We start from the raw sequence: 18,316 nt of genomic DNA on the forward strand, positions 1-18,316 counted from the left end.
ATCAAATTCACCCTTTCTGAATAACATATCACTATTCTGAAATTCAAATTACCGTTTCTGAATATAAAGTTCTTATTCTGAATTATAATTTCCATCTTCTGAAATTCAATTAACTATTCTGAATTACAATTTCCATATTCTGAAATTCAATTTACTTTTCTGAATTACATTTTACGTTTTCTAAATTACAATTGAAAAAGGTGTAGATCATAATATGTTTCGTGTGGTCGAATTCATGATGCGAAATATTAAAAAAATATCGAATTTGATGCTCTAAAATAAATATCGATATGTAGAATTTCAAAATTGAAATTCTGCTTAACGAAAATACTCGATAAATGAGTATGAAACTGTTCAATCATTTACCTAGAAAAATAAGATCCATTAAAGAAATTAAACTCTTCAAAAGACAATTATTCGAACTGTTCATTAAATGTGAACCATATTCTTTAAATGAATTTATAGACTTTTGTCATATACAAATATCATAGATATATTAGTTCATTGATTTATTTTTTTGTAGGGAATTTGTGACTTGTTTTTTTCATTTTGTAATGTACATACAATTCTGGAAATAAATACCTATTATTATTATTATTATTATCCTAAATTTCAATCTATAACCTTCAAATTTAAGGGAGATAAGGGGTGTGTACCATGATCCTATTACACCCGGTATGTATATTGATGACCTTAAGGTTAGCTTCCTCCAAAACAGTTTCCATTATGCATACAGTACCAGGAATACGAAAAAAAAAGATGAAATATAATGACTGTCATTTAATTTTCGATTTAAAATGAATTTCGAACAAGTAGAAACCAAGCCAATCCATAGTATTATTTAGAATTAGGATAAAATATAACAAAATGAAAAAATTGTTTTCCGAGAAGTAAATCAAAAATTTTCACAGCCTTGAAGTCACAGATAAAGGCCACTCCTACTGTTTTTTTTGAGCTGATTCGCGTGTGAGCTTCTCCTACTATCGGTCTATTTGATTGAAGATGGTTGAAATATGTGCAGTCAGTTTTTGATAATTACCTGAAGCACGCAAGATTTGGTGTTTAAACACGAAATCCAATAATAATCCAAAGACAGTTTGAGGTCGTTTATACAAGAAATTCGTAATTGCCTCTGAAAAGATAAATGATTGTTTTATTGTTGGTTTTTTTCATTCAGACTCAAGACAATTATCTTGTCTATGTCTGTGACCTTTTTCATTGAGGAGAAATATAAAAACTATGAAATTTGTGACAAGAAGTAAATAATACAACTCATTGTAGCTTTTCATCGGAAAAATTTATCTAGGATCAATCGAGTAATTTGAAAAGGAAAAAATTTTATTCGAATGTCTAATATGTATTTAGATATACATATATGTGTTTGAAATGAAAATAACCATATTGTACCTTTCAAACAGCGAATTACAGCCATCTATTAGTAAGTTATTATTAAATGCCATTTCATGAGCCATAATAGCTTGACAAATAAACATTTTAAAAAACTTGTAAGAAGTCATCAAACAATAGTGACTTATCTGATAACATCATGCATAAAAAATTATTAATCCATTTTTTAATTACAAACAGATAGTTGAATAACTTTAAGAAGAAAGTATGAGAATTATTCAACTATCTATCAGTAAATAATTAAATAATGCTTTAATGACCATAACGTGATCAGATAAGCAGAAAAAGTTAGACGCTTTTCTTGAAGTTTTTTTAAAATGTTTATTTGTTTTATAATTTTTTTTTCGTGGTATTCATTTATCACTGACCCCTGAACAATAAGAATTTAGTTGCTGATATCAGGACCTAATTTAGTTTATTCACAAATTCTTATGGATACCTCTGTTATCTATTAGAAAGTTAAATAATGGTTTAATGAACGTGGCATCATCAGATAACCAACAAAAGTTTGACTTAGGTACTCTTAATGAGTGTAGGTACATTTAAAATATTTATTTGTCATATTTATAATGATTTACCTAATGAGGTTGTTGGCCATTCTAAAAATTTTAACTATCTAATGTATTATCAGATGAATAATTCTTGGAATGTATCTGTCAACAAATAAGAAACGACAGTTTAACCCTTTTTTGAAATATTTATTTTTACCAAGGTGATAAAATAAATCAGATATAATTGAACGAAAATAAAAATCATATTCTCTTTTCACATTGTTTAGATTGAATTTCGAAACGTTCAACTAAAGAACGAAATCAGTTTGAGTAGTTTGATACTTCAAAATAAATATCGATATGTAATTAATACACTTTGTTACTTCATATAATGTGAAAATACAAGTAAATGAATGGGGACATTTTTTATTCTATTCATTCCACCTTCAATGCATTTTGTGAAAACCCATACTAATGAACGGCAAAAAAAAATGACGTCCCAAAATGGCGGAAGAATCTAGAATTCCCCCCCCCCCCCCCAAAGTGGGTCCTGGATCCGCGCCTGACGTATTTGAGTACTTAAGTGTGTTGGTACGCTTACTAGCTTAGTATCAGTTTAACAGTGGTGAAGTACAAAACAGATAATTTTAAAGCTAAAAAGATGTCTTTGGATCATTTATATGAGTTCAGTTTCGAAAAGTTGTACAACGACTGTACGGAAAGGTAATGCTTTTACATCATTTTTTTCTTCAATTATTTTTGAAACAATATAATCGAATGTTATCTTCAGTTTCTGAATGTTGCATTTTTATAAAGAAATTTTTGTTCAATATATGTGTATGAAATGAACGATAACCATATTGTACCTATCAAACAGCGAATTAATATGTACTTTTTTTTTCCTAGGGGTATAACTTTTGAGGAAGACTGCAGCGTATGTCTGAGTAGGTTGACTGGAGAACTGTACCTAACCGATTGCAGGCATTGTTTTCACAAAGCATGCATCGATAGGTGGTGCTCCAGTTCTTCCAAATGTTGTCTGATGTGTAGGACAACGTTAATTTTCGAAGGTACCTTCACTATCTTCGATACAAATTGGCAGAATGTCAATATACATCGTTTCGACAAGATGGACAGTGATGAAGAAGATGAAGAAGATGAAGAAAGTGATGAAAGTGAAAAGGAGAATGAAGAAGATAATAAAGAAGAAACCAACAGGGAAATTTAATTTAAGAGTGATGTTTCCTTCATTAAATTTCCCCTGGTTTATATATCTATAAACTCTTGTTATTTTTGTTTGAGAACAATTCCTATTTTCAGGATTGTAAAAATGTGAATCCTACCAGGAGAATGATTGAATATCTATTACCTATTCACAGACTAACGAGTACAGAGCGTAATAATTACTAAATGAGTATGAAACTGTTCAATCATTTACCTAGAGAAATAAGATCCATTAAAGAAATTAAACTCTTCATCATTCATATCGAAATCATAATGCGAAAAATTAAAAAATATCGAATTTGACATTCTAAAATAAATATCGAATATTTTCGATACCTATGTAGCTGTTTTGAATTTCTGGACATCGAAATAAAAGTTATGACTCAATATTGCTGAGAGCTCCAGAAATAAATAAAAACAATAAAATATTAATATTATTCAACGGCTGTTTTCAAATATCAACAGGTGTTTTCAACAGGTTCTGGTCACGATAAATCAGAATTTTTGACTTATGCAACTAGATCATAATATGTTTCGTGTGGTCGAATTCATGATGCGAAATATTAAAAAAATATCGAATTTGATGCTCTAAAATAAATATCGATATGTAGAATTTCAAAATTGAAATTCTGCTTAACGAAAATACTCGATAAAAATGGGAGCAAACTACTAAATATGTCGTTTTCAACTGAATCTCGTCATCTGAATCTTATTATTCTCCTCTATGATAGATTAGTATATTGTGCAACAAGTGGGGAAAATTCAACATTTCTCGCGAGTGTGGAAGTTTGTGGTACGAGCCTGAAAGGCGAGTGCCACTTATAATAAATTTATTCATAGCTATATCATACCTTACTAACTAGATCTTCGTTATAATTTGGATTTTTCTGAGTATTAGGTACTAGAGAATAGTTTGAAATTTTTACTTTCATTACATAATGAAAACTTTAAATTAGAATATCCATGCCAAATTCAAGGTCAATATCTTGTAAAGGACAGGTGCTATGAGAAAAAACTTGAAAAAATCAAACTTCAACACCCTGTATATGGAAAACAAAGAGTTTGGGTGCCCATCCTTCAATTTAGGAACACCCTGTATAAAAGCTGATTTGGAGTTTTATTCAATCCATTCGGTTTCTTTCATGCTGAATGAACCTAGTGTCATTTTGAAGTAAAAAGTGGTCCATTTTGAAGTGAAAGCTTGTATCTTTCCATGATTAAATGACATAACCTACTGAACACAAGTGACATGGAAAATATCAAAAAATTAATACACTTTGTTACTTCATATAATGTGAAAATACAAGTAAATGAATGGGGACATTTTTTATTCTATTCATTCCACCTTCAATGCATTTTGTGAAAACCCATATTAATGAAGGGCAAAAAAAAATGACGTCCAAAAATGGCGGAAGAATCTAGAATTTCCCCCCCCCCCAAAAGTGGGTCCTGGATCCGCGCCTGACGTATTTGAGTACTTAAGTGTGTTGGTACGGTTACTAGCTTAGTATCAGTTTAACAGTGGTGAAGTACAGAACAGATAATTTTAAAGCTAAAAAGATGTCTTTGGATCATTTATATGAGTTCAGTTTCGAAAAGTTGTACAACGACTGTACAGAAAGGTAATGCTTTTACATCATTTTTTTCTTTAATTATTTTTGAAACAATATAATCGAATGTTATCTTCAGTTTCTGAATGTTGCATTTTTATAAAGAAATTTTTGTTCAATATATGTGTATGAAATGAACGATAACCATATTGTACCTATCAAACAGCGAATTAATATGTACTTTTTTTTTCCTAGGGGTATAACTTTTGAGGAAGACTGCAGCGTATGTCTGAGTAGGTTGACTGGAGAACTGTACCTAACCGATTGCAGGCATTGTTTTCACAAGGAATGCATCGACAGGTGGTGCTCCAGTTCTTTCAAATGTTGTCCGATGTGTAGGACAACGTTAATTTTCGCAGGTACCTTCACTATCTTCGATACAAATTGGCAGAATGTCAATATACATCGTTTCGACAAGATGGACAGTGATGAAGAAGATGAAGAAAGTGATGAAAGTGAAGAGGAAAATGAAGAAGATAATGAAGAAGAAACCAACAGGGAAATTTAATTTAAGAGTGATGTTTCCTTCACTAAATTTCCCCTGGTTTATATATCTATAAACTCTTGTTATTTTTGTTTGAGAACAATTCCTTTTTTCAGGATTGTAAAAATGTGAATCCTACCAGGAGAATGATTCTGGAAATAAATACCTATTATTATTATTATTATTATCCTAAATTTCAATCTATAACCTTCAAATTTAAGGGAGATAAGGGGTGTGTACCATGATCCTATTACACCCGGTATGTATATTGATGACCATAAGGTTAGCTTCCTCCAAAACAGTTTCCATTATGCATACAGTACCAGGAATACGAAAAAAAAGATGAAATATAATGACTGTCATTTAATTTTCGATTTAAAATGAATTTCGAACAAGTAGAAACCAAGCCAATCCACAGTATTATTTAGAATTAGGATAAAATATAACAAAATGAAAAAATTGTTTTCCGAGAAGTAAATCAAAAATGTTCACAGCCTTGAAGTCACAGATAAAGGCCACTCCTACTGTTTTTTTTGAGCTGATTCGCGTGTGAGCTTCTCCTACTATCGGTCTATTTGATTGAAGATGGTTGAAATATGTGCAGTCAGTTTTTGATAATTACCTGAAGCACGCAAGATTTGGTGTTTAAACACGAAATCCAATAATAATCCAAAGACAGTTTGAGGTCGTTTATACAAGAAATTCGTAATTGCCTCTGAAAAGATAAATGATTGTTTTATTGTTGGTTTTTTTCATTCAGACTCAAGACAATTATCTTGTCTATGTCTGTGACCTTTTTCATTGAGGAGAAATATAAAAACTATGAAATTTGTGACAAGAAGTAAATAATACAACTCATTGTAGCTTTTCATCGAAAAAATTTATCTAGGATCAATCGAGTAATTTGAAAAGGAAAAAATTTTATTCGAATGTCTAATATGTATTTAGATATACATATATGTGTTTGAAATGAAAATAACCATATTGTACCTTTCAAACAGCGAATTACAGCCATCTATTAGTAAGTTATTATTAAATGCCATTTCATGAGCCATAATAGCTTGACAAATAAACATTTTAAAAAACTTGTAAGAAGTCATCAAACAATAGTGACTTATCTGATAACATCATGCATAAAAAATTATTAATCCATTTTTTAATTACAAACAGATAGTTGAATAACTTTAAGAAGAAAGTATGAGAATTATTCAACTGTCTATCAGTAAATAATTAAATAATGCTTTAATGACCATAACGTGCTCAGATAAGCAGAAAAAGTTAGACGCTTTTCTTGAAGTTTTTTTAAAATGTTTATTTGTTTTATAATTTTTTTTTCGTGGTATTCATTTATCACTGACCCCTGAACAATAAGAATTTAGTTGCTGATATCAGGACCTAATTTAGTTTATTCACAAATTCTTATGGATACCTCTGTTATCTATTAGAAAGTTAAATAATGGTTTAATGAACGTGGCATCATCAGATAACCAACAAAAGTTTGACTTAGGTACTCTTAATGAGTGTAGGTACATTTAAAATATTTATTTGTCATATTTATAATGATTTACCTAATGAGGTTGTTGGCCATTCTAAAAATTTTAACTATCTAATGTATTATCAGATGAATAATTCTTGGAATGTATCTGTCAACAAATAAGAAACGACAGTTTAACCCTTTTTTGAAATATTTATTTTTACCAAGGTGATAAAATAAATCAGATATAATTGAACGAAAATAAAAATCATATTCTCTTTTCACATTGTTTAGATTGAATTTCGAAACGTTCAACTAAAGAACGAAATCAGTTTGAGTAGTTTGATACTTCAAAATAAATATCGATATGTAATTAATACACTTTGTTACTTCATATAATGTGAAAATACAAGTAAATGAATGGGGACATTTTTTATTCTATTCATTCCACCTTCAATGCATTTTGTGAAAACCCATATTAATGAACGGCAAAAAAAAATGACGTCCCAAAATGGCGGAAGAATCTAGAATTTCCCCCCCCCCCAAAAGTGGGTCCTGGATCCGCGCCTGACGTATTTGAGTACTTAAGTGTGTTGGTACGCTTACTAGCTTAGTATCAGTTCAACAGTGGTGAAGTACAGAACAGATAATTTTAAAGCTAAAAATATGTCTTTGGATCATTTATATGAGTTCAGTTTCGAAAAGTTGTACAACGACTGTACAGAAAGGTAATGCTTTTACATCATTGTTTTCTTTAATTATTTTTGAAACAATATAATCGAATGTTATCTTCAGTTTCTGAATGTTGCATTTTTATAAAGAAATTTTTGTTCAATATATGTATATGAAATGAACGATAACCATATTGTACCTATCAAACAGCGAATTAATATGTACTTTTTTTTCCTAGGGGTATAACTTTTGAGGAAGACTGCAGCGTATGTCTGAGTAGGTTGACTGGAGAACTGTACCTAACCGATTGCAGGCATTGTTTTCACAAAGAATGCATCGACAGGTGGTGCTCCAGTTCTTCCAAATGTTGTCCGATGTGTAGGACAACGTTAATTTTCGAAGGTACCTTCACTATCTTCGATACAAATTGGCAGAATGTCAATATACATCGTTTCGACAAGATGGACAGTGATGAAGAATATGAAGAAGATGAAGAAAGTGTTGAAAGTGAAGAGGAAAATGAAGAAGATAATAAAGAAGAAACCAACAGGGAAATTTAATTGAAGAGTGATGTTTCCTTCATTAAATTTCCCCTGGTTTATATATCTATAAACTCTTGTTATTTTTGTTTGAGAACAATTCCTATTTTCAGGATTGTAAAAATGTGAATCCTACCAGGATAATGATTGAATATCTATTACCTATTCACAGACTAACGAGTACAGAGCGTAATAATTACTAAATCAGTATGAAACTGTTCAATCATTTAACTAGAAAAATAAGATCAATTAAAGAAATTAAACTCTTCAAGAGACAATTATTCGAACTGTTAATTAAATGTGAACCATATTCTTTAAATGAATTTATAGTCTTTTGTCATGTACAAATATCATAGATATATTAGTTCATTGATTTATTTTTTTGTAAGGAATTTGTGACTTGTTTTTATCATTTTATAATGTACATACAATTCTGGAAATAAATACCTATTATTATTATTATCCTAAATTTCAATCTATAACCTTCAAATTTAAGGGAGATAAGGGGTGTGTACCATGATCCTATTACACCCGGTATGTATATTGATGACCATAAGGTTAGCTTCCTCCAAAACAGTTTCCATTATGCATACAGTACCAGGAATACGAAAAAAAAAGATGAAATATAATGACTGTCATTTAATTTTCGATTTAAAATGAATTTCGAACAAGTAGAAACCAAGCCAATCCACAGTATTATTTAGAATTAGGATAAAATATAACAAAATGAAAAAATTGTTTTCCGAGAAGTAAATCAAAAATTTTCACAGCCTTGAAGTCACAGATAAAGGCCACTCCTACTGTTTTTTTTTGAGCTGATTCGCGTGTGAGCTTCTCCTACTATCGGTCTATTTGATTGAAGATGGTTGAAATATGTGCAGTCAGTTTTTGATAATTACCTGAAGCACGCAAGATTTGGTGTTTAAACACGAAATCCAATAATAATCCAAAGACAGTTTGAGGTCGTTTATACAAGAAATTCGTAATTGCCTCTGAAAAGATAAATGATTGTTTTATTGTTGGTTTTTTTCATTCAGACTCAAGACAATTATCTTGTCTATGTCTGTGACCTTTTTCATTGAGGAGAAATATAAAAACTATGAAATTTGTGACAAGAAGTAAATAATACAACTCATTGTAGCTTTTCATCGAAAAAATTTATCTAGGATCAATCGAGTAATTTGAAAAGGAAAAAATTTTATTCGAATGTCTAATATGTATTTAGATATACATATATGTGTTTGAAATGAAAATAACCATATTGTACCTTTCAAACAGCGAATTACAGCCATCTATTAGTAAGTTATTATTAAATGCCATTTCATGAGCCATAATAGCTTGACAAATAAACATTTTAAAAAACTTGTAAGAAGTCATCAAACAATAGTGACTTATCTGATAACATCATGCATAAAAAATTATTAATCCATTTTTTAATTACAAACAGATAGTTGAATAACTTTAAGAAGAAAGTATGAGAATTATTCAACTGTCTATCAGTAAATAATTAAATAATGCTTTAATGACCATAACGTGCTCAGATAAGCAGAAAAAGTTAGACGCTTTTCTTGAAGTTTTTTTAAAATGTTTATTTGTTTTATAGTTTTTTTTTCGTGGTATTCATTTATCACTGACCCCTGAACAATAAGAATTTAGTTGCTGATATCAGGACCTAATTTAGTTTATTCACAAATTCTTATGGATACCTCTGTTATCTATTAGAAAGTTAAATAATGGTTTAATGAACGTGGCATCATCAGATAACCAACAAAAGTTTGACTTAGGTACTCTTAATGAGTGTAGGTACATTTAAAATATTTATTTGTCATATTTATAATGATTTACCTAATGAGGTTGTTGGTCATTCTAAAAATTTTAACTATCTAATGTATTATCAGATGAATAATTCTTGGAATGTATCTGTCAACAAATAAGAAACGACAGTTTAACCCTTTTTTGAAATATTTATTTTTACCAAGGTGATAAAATAAATCAGATATAATTGAACGAAAATAAAAATCATATTCTCTTTTCACATTGTTTAGATTGAATTTCGAAACGTTCAACTAAAGAACGAAATCAGTTTGAGTAGTTTGATACTTCAAAATAAATATCGATATGTAATTAATACACTTTGTTACTTCATATAATGTGAAAATACAAGTAAATGAATGGGGACATTTTTTATTCTATTCATTCCACCTTCAATGCATTTTGTGAAAACCCATATTAATGAACGGCAAAAAAAAATGACGTCCCAAAATGGCGGAAGAATCTAGAATTTCCCCCCCCCCCCTAAAAGTTGAGTACTTAAGTGTGTTGGTACGCTTACTAGCTTAGTATCAGTTCAACAGTGGTGAAGTACAGAACAGATAATTTTAAAGCTAAAAATATGTCTTTGGATCATTTATATGAGTTCAGTTTCGAAAAGTTGTACAACGACTGTACAGAAAGGTAATGCTTTTACATCATTGTTTTCTTTAATTATTTTTGAAACAATATAATCGAATGTTATCTTCAGTTTCTGAATGTTGCATTTTTATAAAGAAATTTTTGTTCAATATATGTGTATGAAATGAACGATAACCATATTGTACCTATCAAACAGCGAATTAATATGTACTTTTTTTTCCTAGGGGTATAACTTTTGAGGAAGACTGCAGCGTATGTCTGAGTAGGTTGACTGGAGAACTGTACCTAACCGATTGCAGGCATTGTTTTCACAAAGAATGCATCGACAGGTGGTGCTCCAGTTCTTCCAAATGTTGTCCGATGTGTAGGACAACGTTAATTTTCGAAGGTACCTTCACTATCTTCGATACAAATTGGCAGAATGTCAATATACATCGTTTCGACAAGATGGACAGTGATGAAGAATATGAAGAAGATGAAGAAAGTGTTGAAAGTGAAGAGGAAAATGAAGAAGATAATAAAGAAGAAACCAACAGGGAAATTTAATTGAAGAGTGATGTTTCCTTCATTAAATTTCCCCTGGTTTATATATCTATAAACTCTTGTTATTTTTGTTTGAGAACAATTCCTATTTTCTTCTTCTTCTTCTTCAAGTGCCATATCCGCGGCGGATGTCGGCAACCATCATAGCTATCTTGACTTTGGAGACAGCGGCTCTAAAGAGATGTTTTGAGCTGCATCCAAACCACTCTCTCAGATTTCTCAGCCATGAGATTCGTCTTCTTCCTACGCCTCTTTTGCCTTCTATTTTCCCCTGCATTATTAATCGTAAGATATTGTACTTCTCGCCTCGCATTATGTGTCCCAAATATTGTAACTTTCTCTCCTTGATGGTACGTTCAACTTCTTTTTCTCTACCGATTCTTCTTAGCACCTCGATGTTGGTGATACGATCCTTCCACGAAACTCTCAGAATTCTTCGGTAGGTCCACATCTCGAAAGAGTTAAGACGCCTCATTGCATCTGCATTTAGCGTCCATGCTTCCACCCCATAATAGAGCACACTGTGTACATAGCATTTTGCCAATCGCAGTTTGAGATGCAATGTCAGATCCTTGCTGCACAGGACTTTTTTCATTCTTATAAAGTTGGAACGAGCTTTTTCTATTCTAGTTTTTATTTCTGCGGTATAGTCATTGTTTTCTGTTATAAGTGTTCCTAAGTAAGTGTATCTTTTTACTCTTTCGACCTGCTGACCTCCAACCAGCAGTATTTCGTTTGTGTCATTGTTCTTGCTGATTTTCATGAACTTGGTTTTTTTTGACATTAAGAGAAAGTCCGTACTTCCCGCTACATCTTAATATCTTGTCCATAACTCTCTCTAAATCCTTCAGACAGTCAGCTATTATTACGGTATCGTCAGCATATCTGATGTTGTTGATCAAGACTCCATTCACCTTTATACCAGCTGTCTCACCTTCCAAGGCTTCTAGTATAATTTGCTCCGAGTACGCATTAAACAACAAGGGCGACAGTATGCAACCTTGCCTGACTCCTCTCTTTATTTCCACTTCCTCAGATCTTTCCTGCCCATTTTTTACTGTGGCCCGTTGGTTGTAATACAGATTTGAAATTAATCTTACATCTTGTTTGTCCAGGTTTTTGTTCTTAAGAAGGTCTATAAGTTGGTCGTGGTTTACCTTATCAAAAGCTTTATTATAGTCTATAAAGCAGATATAGAGGTCGCGATTAACATCCAGGCATCTCTGAGTCAACACATTGAGAGAAAACAATGCCTCTCTTGTGCCAACCCCATTTCGGAAGCCAAATTGACTCTCACTTATATCCAGTTCTAGTTTGGAACGTATTCTGGTATGTATAATTTTAAGGAGAATTTTTAATGTATGTGACATTAAGCTTATGGTTCGGTAGTCGCTGCATTCTCTGGCATTAACTTTTTTCGGTAGACATATGAATGTTGATGTTAACATTTCCTTTGGTATAATTCCTGTATTGTAAATTGTGTTGTATGAACTCACCAAAATATCCATGTTTTTGTCGTTAATTAATTTAAGTAACTCACTTGGTATCTCGTCTGGGCCTGCAGATTTCTTATTTTTCATGGATTCCAGTGCATGTTCAACCTCGCACTTAGTTATTTCAGGTCCCACATCTCCATCTTGATGTTCTGAAGGGGTATTTTCCATTCCATTCCAATTCCTCTATGTATTCCTTTCATCGCTCTAGTTTTTGTTCAGTTTCCATTATGATATTTCCTTCTTTGTCGAGGAGTATATTTGAAGTATTTCTTTTATTCATTCCCGCGAGCTCTTTGACCTTCTTGTTTAGATTAAAGTTGTCATACTTGTTTTGTAAATCTTCTATCTCCTTACATTTATCAGAGAAGTATGTTTCTTTTGCTTCTCTTATTTTTCGCCTTATTTGGATTTGTAGCTGCTTGTATCGAATGTTGTTATTTGACTTGCATCTTCTTCTTTCATCCATTAACTCCAAGATTCCGTCTGTCATCCAATCTTCTTTCTTATGTTTGCTTGTTATAAGTTCCTTTTTACTTGGTTCTATAAGTGCTGTTTCAAGGAACTGCCATTGTTGTTCTGCGCTTTCCTCATTTTGCTGAGATTTGGTGGTGGCTTTTTCTAAGTTTGCGTTGATCTGTTGTTTAAGTTTTTCTCTGATTTCTTCTCATTTTAGTTTCTCTATGTCTAGTTTATCAACTTTATGCTTGTTTTGCATCTTTTTTAGCTGTAACTGAAACCTAGCAATAAGAGGATTATGATCAGATGATACGTCCGCACCCTTTTACCGTTTTTATTGCGTTTCGATATCTGTGTTTTATTAGGATGTAATCGATCTGATTTCTGACGATGTTGTTGTCTTTGTCAGCTGGTGATTTCCATGTATACAGACGTCTCTTGGGAAGTTTGAAAAACGTATTCGTTACCACAAGATTATTTTCTTGACAGAATTCAACAAGACGATCGCCCCTCTCGTTGCGTACACCAAGTCCGTACTGCCCTACTGTAGAGTCACATCTTCCTTCGCCGATTTTAGCATTAAAATCACCCATAACTACTGTTATATCTCTAGATGCAGTTAGTCGTAATGTCTTTTGAAGGTCACTATAAAAGTTTTCTAACTCTTCTTCGTTTTTGTCAGCTGTAGGAGCATAAATTTGTATTAGGTTTAGTTTTCCGTGAGTTGTCATCAGTTGTAGCAACATAACTCTTTCGGACATTGGTATCAAGCCTGTTACTGATTTTACTACGTTTCTGTCAAGAATTACGGCCACTACATAGCGGTGTTGAGTGTCATCATTGCCAGAGTAGTAAACTCGTCCATTTTCTGTACTAAGTTCACCCGAACCAATCCATCTTGTGTCACTTATTCCAACAACATCAATCTTTAGTCGCACCATCTCCTGCTCTATGTTTCTTAACTTTCCAGGCTCGTACATACTTCTTACGTTCCATGTCGCAATTTTAAGAGTTGATTTGTATATTTTCAACAAACAGTTGACGACCTGGGAAGCCCTGCTGTTTATGTCATCTCTTCCCCTGCCGAATCTTGGCATCCGAAAACCATGATTAGTGAACTGTTGACTGTCATTTCTCTGAGCCATGACGATTTCTAGGGAGTCTTAATGAGGTAGTTTCCCCTTGCTTTCCTCATCGCTGTGTAAGCACCGCTTCAGTTGTTTCAACCACGCCGCTTAGTGTCTGATTCTCAACCAATAGTAATCAACGGTACTCAACAGTACTTTTCAGGATTGTAAAAATGTGAATCCTACCAGGATAATGATTGAATATCTATTACCTATTCACAGACTAACGAGTACAGAGCGTAATAATTACTAAATCAGTATGAAACTGTTCAATCATTTACCTAGAAAAATAAGATCAATTAAAGAAATTAAACTCTTCAAGAGACAATTATTCGAACTGTTAATTAAATGTGAACCATATTCTTTAAATGAATTTATAGTCTTTTGTCATGTACAAATATCATAGATATATTAGTTCATTGATTTATTTTTTTGTAAGGAATTTGTGACTTGTTTTTATCATTTTGTAATGTACATACAATTCTGGAAATAAATACCTATTATTATTATTATTATTATCCTAAATTTCAATCTATAACCTTCAAATTTAAGGGAGATAAGGGGTGTGTACCATGATCCTATTACACCCGGTATGTATATTGATGACCATAAGGTTAGCTTCCTCCAAAACAGTTTCCATTATGCATACAGTACCAGGAATACGAAAAAAAAAGATGAAATATAATGACTGTCATTTAATTTTCGATTTAAAATGAATTTCGAACAAGTAGAAACCAAGCCAATCCACAGTATTATTTAGAATTAGGATAAAATATAACAAAATGAAAAAATTGTTTTCCGAGAAGTAAATCAAAAATTTTCACAGCCTTGAAGTCACAGATAAAGGCCACTCCTACTGTTTTTTTTGAGCTGATTCGCGTGTGAGCTTCTCCTACTATCGGTCTATTTGATTGAAGATGGTTGAAATATGTGCAGTCAGTTTTTGATAATTACCTGAAGCACGCAAGATTTGGTGTTTAAACACGAAATCCAATAATAATCCAAAGACAGTTTGAGGTCGTTTATACAAGAAATTCGTAATTGCCTCTGAAAAATAAATGATTGTTTTATTGTTGGTTTTTTTCATTCAGACTCAAGACAATTATCTTGTCTATGTCTGTGACCTTTTTCATTGAGGAGAAATATAAAAACTATGAAATTTGTGACAAGAAGTAAATAATACAACTCATTGTAGCTTTTCATCGAAAAAATTTATCTAGGATCAATCGAGTAATTTGAAAAGGAAAAAATTTTATTCGAATGTCTAATATGTATTTAGATATACATATATGTGTTTGAAATGAAAATAACCATATTGTACCTTTCAAACAGCGAATTACAGCCATCTATTAGTAAGTTATTATTAAATGCCATTTCATGAGCCATAATAGCTTGACAAATAAACATTTTAAAAAACTTGTAAGAAGTCATCAAACAATAGTGACTTATCTGATAACATCATGCATAAAAAATTATTAATCCATTTTTTAATTACAAACAGATAGTTGAATAACTTTAAGAAGAAAGTATGAGAATTATTCAACTATCTATCAGTAAATAATTAAATAATGCTTTAATGACCATAACGTGATCAGATAAGCAGAAAAAGTTAGACGCTTTTCTTGAAGTTTTTTTAAAATGTTTATTTGTTTTATAATTTTTTTTTCGTGGTATTTATTTATCACTGACCCCTGAACAATAAGAATTTAGTTGCTGATATCAGGACCTAATTTAGTTTATTCACAAATTCTTATGGATACCTCTGTTATCTATTAGAAAGTTAAATAATGGTTTAATGAACGTGGCATCATCAGATAACCAACAAAAGTTTGACTTAGGTACTCTTAATGAGTGTAGGTACATTTAAAATATTTATTTGTCATATTTATAATGACTTACCTAATGAGGTTGACGGCCATTCTGAAAATTTTAACTATCTAATGTATTATCAGATGAATAATTCTTGGAATGTATCTGTCAACAAATAAGAAACGACAGTTTAACCCTTTTTTGAAATATTTATTTTTACCAAGGTGATAAAATAAATCAGATATAATTGAACGAAAATAAAAATCATATTCTCTTTTCACATTGTTTAGATTGAATTTCGAAACGTTCAACTAAAGAACGAAATCAGTTTGAGTAGTTTGATACTTCAAAATAAATATCGATATGTAATTAATACACTTTGTTACTTCATATAATGTGAAAATACAAGTAAATGAATGGGGACATTTTTTATTCTATTCATTCCACCTTCAATGCATTTTGTGAAAACCCATATTAATGAACGGCAAAAAAAAATGACGTCCCAAAATGGCGGAAGAATCTAGAATTTCCCCCCCCCCCCAAAAGTGGGTCCTGGATCCGCGCCTGACGTATTTGAGTACTTAAGTGTGTTGGTACGGTTACTAGCTTAGTATCAGTTTAACAGTGGTGAAGTACAGAACAGATAATTTTAAAGCTAAAAAGATGTCTTTGGATCATTTATATGAGTTCAGTTTCGAAAAGTTGTACAACGACTGTACAGAAAGGTAATGCTTTTACATCATTTTTTTCTTTAATTATTTTTGAAACAATATAATCGAATGTTATCTTCAGTTTCTGAATGTTGCATTTTTATAAAGAAATTTTTGTTCGATATATGTGTATGAAATGAAGGATAACCATATTGTACCTATCAAACAGCGAATTAATATGTACTTTTTTTTTCCTAGGGGTATAACTTTTGAGGAAGACTGCAGCGTATGTCTGAGTAGGTTGACTGGAGAACTGTACCTAACCGATTGCAGGCATTGTTTTCACAAGGAATGCATCGACAGGTGGTGCTCCAGTTCTTTCAAATGTTGTCCGATGTGTAGGACAACGTTAATTTTCGCAGGTACCTTCACTATCTTCGATACAAATTGGCAGAATGTCAATATACATCGTTTCGACAAGATGGACAGTGATGAAGAAGATGAAGAAAGTGATGAAAGTGAAGAGGAAAATGAAGAAGATAATGAAGAAGAAACCAACAGGGAAATTTAATTTAAGAGTGATGTTTCCTTCACTAAATTTCCCCTGGTTTATATATCTATAAACTCTTTTTATTTTTGTTTGAGAACAATTCCTTTTTTCAGGATTGTAAAAATGTGAATCCTACCAGGAGAATGATTCTGGAAATAAATACCTATTATTATTATTATTATTATCCTAAATTTCAATCTATAACCTTCAAATTTAAGGGAGATAAGGGGTGTGTACCATGATCCTATTACACCCGGTGTGTATATTGATGACCATAAGGTTAGCTTCCTCCAAAACAGTTTCCATTATGCATACAGTACCAGGAATACGAAAAAAAAGATGAAATATAATGACTGTCATTTAATTTTCGATTTAAAATGAATTTCGAACAAGTAGAAACCAAGCCAATCCACAGTATTATTTAGAATTAGGATAAAATATAACAAAATGAAAAAATTGTTTTCCGAGAAGTAAATCAAAAATTTTCACAGCCTTGAAGTCACAGATAAAGGCCACTCCTACTGTTTTTTTTGAGCTGATTCGCGTGTGAGCTTCTCCTACTATCGGTCTATTTGATTGAAGATGGTTGAAATATGTGCAGTCAGTTTTTGATAATTACCTGAAGCACGCAAGATTTGGTGTTTAAACACGAAATCCAATAATAATCCAAAGACAGTTTGAGGTCGTTTATACAAGAAATTCGTAATTGCCTCTGAAAAGATAAATGATTGTTTTATTGTTGGTTTTTTTCATTCAGACTCAAGACAATTATCTTGTCTATGTCTGTGACCTTTTTCATTGAGGAGAAATATAAAAACTATGAAATTTGTGACAAGAAGTAAATAATACAACTCATTGTAGCTTTTCATCGAAAAAATTTATCTAGGATCAATCGAGTAATTTGAAAAGGAAAAAATTTTATTCGAATGTCTAATATGTATTTAGATATACATATATGTGTTTGAAATGAAAATAACCATATTGTACCTTTCAAACAGCGAATTACAGCCATCTATTAGTAAGTTATTATTAAATGCCATTTCATGAGCCATAATAGCTTGACAAATAAACATTTTAAAAAACTTGTAAGAAGTCATCAAACAATAGTGACTTATCTGATAACATCATGCATAAAAAATTATTAATCCATTTTTTAATTACAAACAGATAGTTGAATAACTTTAAGAAGAAAGTATGAGAATTATTCAACTGTCTATCAGTAAATAATTAAATAATGCTTTAATGACCATAACGTGCTCAGATAAGCAGAAAAAGTTAGACGCTTTTCTTGAAGTTTTTTTAAAATGTTTATTTGTTTTATAATTTTTTTTTCGTGGTATTCATTTATCACTGACCCCTGAACAATAAGAAT

The 18,316-nt window shown here is 31.4% G+C and overlaps 1 protein-coding gene across 1 annotated transcript; it reads right to left on the reverse strand.

Moving 5' to 3' along the window:
* Positions 1-12,548: 12,548 nt before the first annotated feature.
* Positions 12,549-13,953, reverse strand: LOC123673383 (craniofacial development protein 2-like). Its single transcript, XM_045607870.1, has 2 exons — positions 13,138-13,953; positions 12,549-12,986 (listed from the first exon to the last, which is right to left on the reverse strand). Exons 1-2 carry the CDS (start codon positions 13,951-13,953, stop codon positions 12,549-12,551), a joined length of 1,254 nt encoding a protein of 417 aa, XP_045463826.1.
* Positions 13,954-18,316: the final 4,363 nt, after the last annotated feature.

This window comes from Harmonia axyridis, chromosome 2 (assembly GCF_914767665.1).
Source record: "Harmonia axyridis chromosome 2, icHarAxyr1.1, whole genome shotgun sequence".
NCBI classification, from domain to species: domain Eukaryota; kingdom Metazoa; phylum Arthropoda; class Insecta; order Coleoptera; family Coccinellidae; genus Harmonia; species Harmonia axyridis.

What these genes read in the sequence shown, in the direction of transcription:
- LOC123673383 (XM_045607870.1), bottom strand. Translation starts at nt 13,953, where the DNA reads ATGGCTCAGAGAAATGACAGTCAACAGTTCACTAATCATGGTTTTCGG. An exon ending in ATCGAAACGCAATAAAAACG is followed by an intron (nt 12,987 to 13,137) that starts GTAAAAGGGTGC and finishes CTTAAACAACAG; the next exon opens with ATCAACGCAAACTTAGAAAA.